Source organism: Phocoena phocoena, chromosome 17 (genome assembly GCF_963924675.1).
Source record: "Phocoena phocoena chromosome 17, mPhoPho1.1, whole genome shotgun sequence".
NCBI lineage: Eukaryota > Metazoa > Chordata > Mammalia > Artiodactyla > Phocoenidae > Phocoena > Phocoena phocoena.
The window spans coordinates 47836030-47844414 of NC_089235.1; the positions used below are offsets into that span (position 1 = coordinate 47836030).

At 34.6% G+C, this 8385-nt stretch overlaps 1 protein-coding gene across 1 annotated transcript in view; it reads left to right on the plus strand.

Moving 5' to 3' along the window:
- FZD6 (frizzled class receptor 6) overlaps positions 1-7692 on the plus strand; it is a 36575-nt gene extending 28883 nt beyond the window's left edge. Inside the window, exons 5-7 of the mRNA XM_065895180.1 lie at positions 1479-1627; positions 2798-3226; positions 7399-7692. Of these exons, the coding sequence (XP_065751252.1) occupies positions 1479-1627; positions 2798-3226; positions 7399-7567 (747 nt within the window). The 3' untranslated portion in view covers positions 7568-7692. The remainder of the gene's footprint in view (positions 1-1478; positions 1628-2797; positions 3227-7398) is intronic.
- Positions 7693-8385: the final 693 nt, after the last annotated feature.

An 8385-nucleotide genomic window follows, 5' to 3' on the forward strand; every position in this document is an offset into this window, starting at 1 on the left:
ACCTAGTTGCTTCGCGGCATGTGGGATCTTCCCAGACCAGGGCTCAAACCCGTGTCCCCTGCACTGGCAGGCCGATTCTCAACCACTGCGCCACCAGGGAAGCCCAAGATACATGATTTTTTAAGATTACGTTTCATGTAAAGAAAGAAACGATATTAGAAGATAAAGTGAGAAAATTCTAATCTTATAGTGGGGAAGGACTTTATGATATAAAATGCAGGAGCTATAAAAGAAAAGATTGCTAAATTTGACTAAGGAAAAAACTTTTTTCAGATTCTGCATGGCAAAAAACCCCACCATAATCAAAGTCAGGAGACCAACTGGGATTTATTCACTCATCACATCACAATTGAAGGGCTAATTTCCTTATTTAAAAAGAGTTCCTATAGATCAATAAGAAAAAAACCAACAACCTGATATAAAAATGAGAAAAGAATGTATAGAGGGGTCACAAAAAAGGAAAATAAAAAAGCTGTTCTTAAACATATGAAAAATGTTATAAGACAGATGCAAATTAAAGTTATAATAAAATTATATGTCTGCTTATGACAGGTTTTATAACCACTGTATTGATGAAACTGGCAAAATACACATTCTAGACTTTGCTGTTCAATTAGTTCAACCTTCTATGGAAAGCATTTTGATAATATCTGGCATTTAAAATGCTCATACTCTTTGATCCTGTCCTTCTGGGAATTTATCAACAGCTCTGTTCACAAATGTGAGAAATTATATACATACAAAGATAGTCACTGCAACATTATTTGCAATGGCAATAGGTTGGAAGTAACCTGAGTATCTATTAGTAGGGATAGCTGAATAAATTATAGTTCATCCACACAATGGAACAGCCTTTAAAAAGAATGAAGTGCTCTAGAATGGTCTCCAAGAAATATTACTAAGTGCAAAAAGCAAGATATAATGCATAATATATAGTATTTTGATACTTGTAACATTTAAAAAATAATATTTGAAAGTTTATGCTTGAAAGAAATGTATGATTTAATTTTTACAGAATTTTCACATTTTTACATTTTACTGATACTTATTTTGCTCTAAGTTTTTGTAATAAAACATCAACAATGCATAAAGTATGTTGTTATAATGAGTTTAAATGTATTTTTTTATAGATTATAGTGAAGGAAAAGATAAATATTGAGAGGCAGATATTTTGGCAATTATAAGAAGCTGCTGTACTTATAGGGGAAAAAAATGCCAGATATCAAGCCAAGATGTAAGACGTCCTTCCTAAATATATTTAATAAGTATTTTTCCCTTTCTAGCTATATATTTTGATAAAAGGTCTTTGTTCAGAACTTCTATATTACAATTAAAGCACTTTTCATATTATGTTATATCAAACATTTCATAATAAGACAAAATGATTTATACTTTTTGTTCAAGTTTTGCATTGACTGTATAGACTTTTCTCCACTTTAAATGTATCACTAAAATTCTTATTCATTACTTTTTTGTAGGCCAAAACAGAAACTCGACCAGAGTTGGCTTTATTTATGATAAAATATCTGATGACATTAATTGTTGGCATCTCTGCTGTCTTCTGGGTTGGAAGCAAAAAGACATGCACAGAATGGGCTGGGTTTTTTAAACGAAATCGCAAGAAAGAGTAAGAATCTATTGAATTATCTGACATTGTTTTAAAATAAATAGATCAAATACCAAATCATTGTACTGGAGTTTCATTATGTCAACTGTTGTTTCAAGTTGAAATCTTTTTCATGGAGAGATATGCTTTATTTTTAGCATTTGTTACGATAGTCTTTGACATGTACTATTCTATTGAAATATGAATGAAAAGTTTGTAAAAAGTGCATTTCCTTTCCATGGCTTCTAATATATCTAGTATTATTACTGCTATCATTAAGTTCATTGTTTTGGGTTCAGAATTTTAAATAATTTTATCCTTTTTTATCAATGATGAAAGATGAAATGGGTCAAATATATGTAAGGCAGTCTATAGAGTACGATTCAAATGTGATGTACAATCATTACCTTTAAATTTTACTACACATAATACTGACTTAACATGTCACTTATTTGCCTTGCTTAAGATGGTAAAAATTTGAGCTTATGGAATATTCTGTAACAATATAGTAGATTTACGTTTATGAGTAAATAGTTCATTTTGTTATTTATATATGTTGTACATTGTGTACAATCAACAATGTAGTATAGAATTTTTTAAACTGTTCCCAATTGGTTTGATTAATGAACTCTTTTTGTGGTAAAAATTTCAGAACCTTTTCACAAATAAGTTTTTGAAGTCTGAAGAATTGCATTTAACTGAACTATTATTATATCTCTATCCTGTATTTATATACCCACATTAACTTCAGAATAACTTGCTATAACTTGAATGTTAGAAAGAAAACAATTGCATTTAAACAAAGACCATTAATTATATTCTGTGTTCTTTCTCTCTGGTTTACTTTCATATTTGATATATTTATATATGATACACATACAGATAATCCCCTACATTTTGCTGGTTTGAGTTTTCTTGCCCTCATCTTCTGATTTTGTCTATTTAATTTTTTTCTACTCTTTATGCTGACAAAAGCAACTAACAGTGTATGCACAAAAAGATTTCATTTCATGGCAGTCTACTTATATCTCATAGTATTTATAATCCCAGATTTTATAAATAATTTAAATCATATAGTTTGTAACTTTAATGAATTAGGACTTTTGACACAAGATATGTGATATGCTTTATGATTTCTGTTATAACACTTAACATTTATCAAGTAAACTCTCTCCTTGGATTTTCTTACAGTCCAATCAGTGAAAGTCGAAGAGTACTACAGGAGTCGTGTGAGTTTTTCTTAAAGCACAATTCTAAAGTTAAACACAAAAAGAAGCACTACAAACCAAGTTCACATAAGCTGAAGGTCATTTCCAAATCCATGGGAACCAGCACAGGAGCTACAGCAAATCATGGCACTTCTGCAGTAGCAATCACTAACCATGATTACTTAGGACAAGAAACTTTGACAGAAATACAAACCTCACCAGAAACATCAGTGAGAGAGGTGAGAGCAGATGGAGCGAGCACCTCCAAATTACGAGAACAGGACTGTGAGGAACCTGCCTCCCCAGCAGCATCCAGCTCCAAACTCTGCGGGGAACAGACTGACGGGAAAGGCCAGGCAGCCAATGTGAATGATAAGAGCAGTGTGTCTGAAAGTGCACGGAGTGAAGGAAGGTGAGCTTGGACTTTGCTATCTTAAACCATGACTCTTTTGAATACTGCATTGCACATTTTTCATTAAAGCATGACATATCTGGAAAGAAAGCATTCTTGAGATGACATGTCTATACACTTAATCCAAGGAAGTTTGGGTTTTGCCTATAATGCTATTTCGTAGTTTAATTCTTAGCATTGAGAAGACCCTTTGATGTTTATTGTTCAAATAGAAAAGTAATGTTCATTTCTGTGGTAATTGTTAACAGCTGCTTGTATATTTAGGGAAATGTTTAAGATTCATATAAAATACAGGCCATTAAGTTTCGATTAGTACTACATTATAGTACTGTCTAAAAGGTATTTGTCAGACTTCCCTAGTGGTGCAGTGGTAAAGAATCTGCCTGCCAACACAGGGGACACGGGTTCGAGCCCTGGTCTGGGAAGATCCCACATGCCACAGAGCAACTAAGCCAGTGCACCACAACTACTGAGCCAGTGCTCTAGAGCCCGCGAGCCACAACTACTGAGCTCGCGTACCTAGAGCCCATGCTTTGCGACAAGAGAAGCCACTGCAATGAGAAGCCTGCACACCACAACGAAGAGTAGCCCCCACTCGCCACAACTAAAAGCCTGCACGTAGCAATGAAGACCCAACGCAGCCAAAAATAAATGATAAATACATTAAAAAATATATATATATATAAAATAAAGAGAAGCAAGAGGAACTACAGTCCTGCAGCCTGTGGAACAAAACCCACATTCACAGAAAGATAGACAAGATGAAAAGGCAGAGGGCTATGTACCAGATGAAGGAACAGGATAAAATCCCAGAAAAACAATTAAATGAAGTGGAGATAGGCAACCTTCCAGAAAGAGAATTCAGAATAATGATAATGAAGATGATCCAAGACCTCAGAAAAAGAATGGAGGCAAAGATCGAGAAGATGCAAGAAATGTTTAACAAAGACCTAGAAGAATTAAAGAACAAACAAACAGAGATGAACAATACAATAACTGAAATGAAAACTACACTAGAAGGAATCAATAGCAGAATAACTGAGGCAGAAGAGCAGATAAGTGACCTAGAAGACAGAATGGTGGAATTCACTGCTGTGGAACAGAACAAAGAAAAAAGAATGAAAAGAAATGAAGACAGCCTAAGAGACCTCTGGGACAACATTAAATGCAACAACATTCGCATTATAGGGGTCCCAGAAGGAGAAGAGAGAGAGAAATGACCAGAGAAAATATTTGAAGAGATGATAGTTGAAAACTTCCCTAACATGGGAAAGGAAATAGCCACCCAAGTCCAGGAAGCGCAGTGAGTCCCATAAGGATAAATCCAAGGAGAAACACACCGAGACACATAGTAATCAAATTGGCAAAAATTAAAGACAAAGAAAAATTCTTGAAAGCAGCAAGGGAAAAATGACAAATAACATACAAGGGAACTCCCATAAGGTTAACAGCTGATTTCTCAGCAGAAACTCTACAAGCCAGAAGGGAGTGGCATGATATACTTAAAGTGATGAAAGGGAAGAACCTACAACCAAGATTACTCTACCTGGCAAGGATCTCATTCAGATTCGATGGAGAAATCAAAAGCTTTACAGACAAGCAAAAGCTAAGAGAATTCAGCACCACCAAACCAGCTCTACAACAAATGCTAAAGGAACTTCTCTAAGTGGGAAACACAAGAGAAGAAAAGGACCTACAAAAACAAGCCCAAAACAATTAAGAAAATGGTTATAGGAACATACACATCGATAATCACCTTAAATGTGAATGGATTAAATACTCCAACCAAAAGACACAGGCTTGCTGAATGGATACAAAACCAAGACCCATCTACATGCTGTCTACAAGAGACCCACTTCAGACCTAGGGACACATAACAGACTGAAAGTGAGGGGATGGAAAAAGATATTCCATGCAAATGGAAATCAAAAGAAACCTGGAGTGGCGATACTCATATCAGATAAAATAGACTTTAAAATAAAGAATGTTACAAGAGACAAGGAAGGACACTACATAATGATCAAGGGATCAATCCAAGAAGAAGATGTAACAATTATAAATATATATGCCTCCAACATAGGAGCACCTCAATACATAAGGCAACTGCTAACAGCTATAAAAGAGGAAATTGACAGTAACACAATAATACTGGGGGACATTAACACCTCACTTACACCAATGGACAGATCATCCAAAATGAAAATAAATAAGGAAACAAAAGCTTTAAATGACATAATAGACCAGATAGATATAATTGATATTTATAGGACATTCCATCCAAAAACAGCAGATTACACTTTCTTCTCAAGTGCGCACAGAACATTTTCCAGGATAGATCACCTCTTGGGTCACACATCAAGCCTCAGTAAATTTAAGAAAATTGAAATCATATCAAGCATCTTTTCTGACCACAACGCTATGAGATTAGAAATGAATTACAGGGAAAAAAAGTAAAAAACACAAACACATGGAGGCTAAACAATACGTTACTAAATAACCAAGAGATCACTGAAGAAATCAAAGAGGAAATCAAAAAATACCTAGAGACAAATGACAGTGAAAACACAACGATCCAAAACCTATGGGATGCAGCAAAAGCAGTTCTAAGAGGGAAGTTTATAGCTATACAAGCCTACCTCAAGAAACAAGAAACATCTCAAATAAACAATCTAACCTTACCCCTGAAGGCACTAGAGAAAGAAGAACAAACAAAATCCAAAGTTAGCAGAAGGAAAGAAATCATAAAGATCAAAGCAGAAATAAATGAAATAGAAACAAAGGAAACAATAGCAAAGATCAATAAAACTAAAAGTTGGTCCTTGAGAAGATAAACAAAGTTGATAAACCATTAGCCAGACTCATCAAGAAAAAGGGGGAGAGGACTCAAATCAATAAAATTAGAAATGAAAATGGAGAAGTTACAACAGACACCGCAGAAATACAAAGTATCCTAAGAGACTACTACAAGCAACTCTGTGCCAATAAAATGGACAACCTGGAAGAAATGGACGAATTCTTAGAAAGGTATAACTTTCCAAGACTGAACCAGGAAGAAAAAGAAAATATGAACAGACTAATCACAAAGAATGAAATTGAAACTGTGATTAAAAATCTTCCAACAAACAAAAGTCCAGGACCAGATGGCTTCACAGGTGAATTCTTTCAAACATTTAGAGAAGAGCTAACACCCATCCTTCTCAAACTCTTCCAAACAATTGCAGAGGAAGGAACGCTCCCAAACTCATTCTATGAGGCCACCATCACCCTGATACGAAAACCAGACAAAGATACTACAAAAAAAGAAAATTACAGACCAATATCACTGATGAATATAGATGCAAAAATCCTCAACAAAATACTAGCAAACAGAATCCAGCAGCACATTAAAAGGATCATATACCATGATCAAGCAGGGTTTATCCGAGGGATGCAAGGATTCTTCAACATACGCAAATCAATCAATGTGATACACCATATTAACAAACTGAAGAATAAATACCATATGATCACCTCAATAGATGCAGAAAAAAATAAATAAAAGGTATTTGTCATTTTATATGAAGATGATTATAAAATGTTTTTATTTTCTGAACATGAAAGGATATTGACATTATCTTTAATTTTTCCGAATGGTCATAGATGATCCAAACACAGGTAAATATCAAATTAGCCAAGGTTGTCTTACATCATCTCCTCCCAAATAGGCCAAATATACCTCCAACAGCTTTTGCATACTGGATTATGTATGATTAGATACATGCCTTTATCTTTCACTAGATTTGTAAACTCCTCGAAGGCAGAGCTGAGGTCGGACTCATCTTTGTGCTCCCAACCTCTTACACGGTGTCCAATCCATGGTAGGAAATCAATAAAAAATTTGCTAAACTGAAGGCAGGAATCAAGCTGTCTTATTCCCCATGAGATACCATGCTCAGCCCATACATGGGTGGTGCTTGTTGAAGTTTCTGAAGTTAGCAAAAAATTGTATTTGAAAATAAATTATTTGTACTTTGAGGAGTTAAGAGTATACATAAAGAGTTAATTATTTCTGATAAAAGTGGATACTGCTTGGGAGTAAAACTCATGGAAAAAGAAACAGCAATTATGAGGACAACTGGCATCACATTTGTGCTTTGGTGTGTATGTACATCAGCTTTTGTTCTTTTACCTAGGGTGACTCCAAAGAGTGATGTCACTGAAACTGGCCCAGTGCAGAGCAACAGCTTGCATGTTCCCAGGTCTTCAGAGCCAAGCAGCCTCAAAGGCTCCACATCACTGCTTGTTCACTCAGCGTCAGGAGTTGGAAAAGAGCAGGGCACTGGTGGTCACTCAGATACTTGAAAACCAGATCATCGCGTTACTAAGAAGTGAATTCCTGTTACACTGGAGGTAACAGTACACTGTCTCATAAGAATCACTGTTATATTCTTCTTCTGCACTTAAAGCTACATTGCCTCCTGTTACACTGGAAACAATAGATTCTGAGAATGTGATTCATTTCACATAGAGGTTAATTGACAACAGTATACCCCCAAAAGGGAAATGTGCAGGTTAATGATATTTTTTAAGTGGTGTGGGAGGAGGGAGTATTAGAGGAACCTTCCTTTTCTATTTATGAAGATTCTACTCTTGTTAAAAGTATTTTAAGTTGTACTATGCTATTTCACTTTTATGGTATAAAATCAAGATTTTTCTTTGCTGAAGTATTTAAAACTTACCTTTGTATCTTTTTTTTATATATTTGAAAACAAGTTTATATGTTTTGAGCTTTTTTTAGAAATCCTGGAAAGTCTTTTCAAATATTTTTATTACATTATTCCAGTACCTTATTTTAGCACTGCTTTGGTAGCTTTTACACTGAATTTCTAAGAAAATTGAAAAATAGTGTTCTTTTATAATATAAAAAATAGTTGATACACCAAAAGATGTTATAATGGGAATTCAACTAAAAAAATCCATTTACTCTACCTTATCATCTTCAGTGTGTGAATTTTATAAAGTCTAGTTGGTTTAGGAATTTCACAGATCTATTATGCAGATGAAATAAGGTGCTTACTGAGTGTCCACTGTTGATAATATTATGCTGCTGGCTGATCCTTCTGACTTTTTAAAATAAAATGTCCTGAAGGATTAGTAGATGAAATGTTACTCCTTTATAA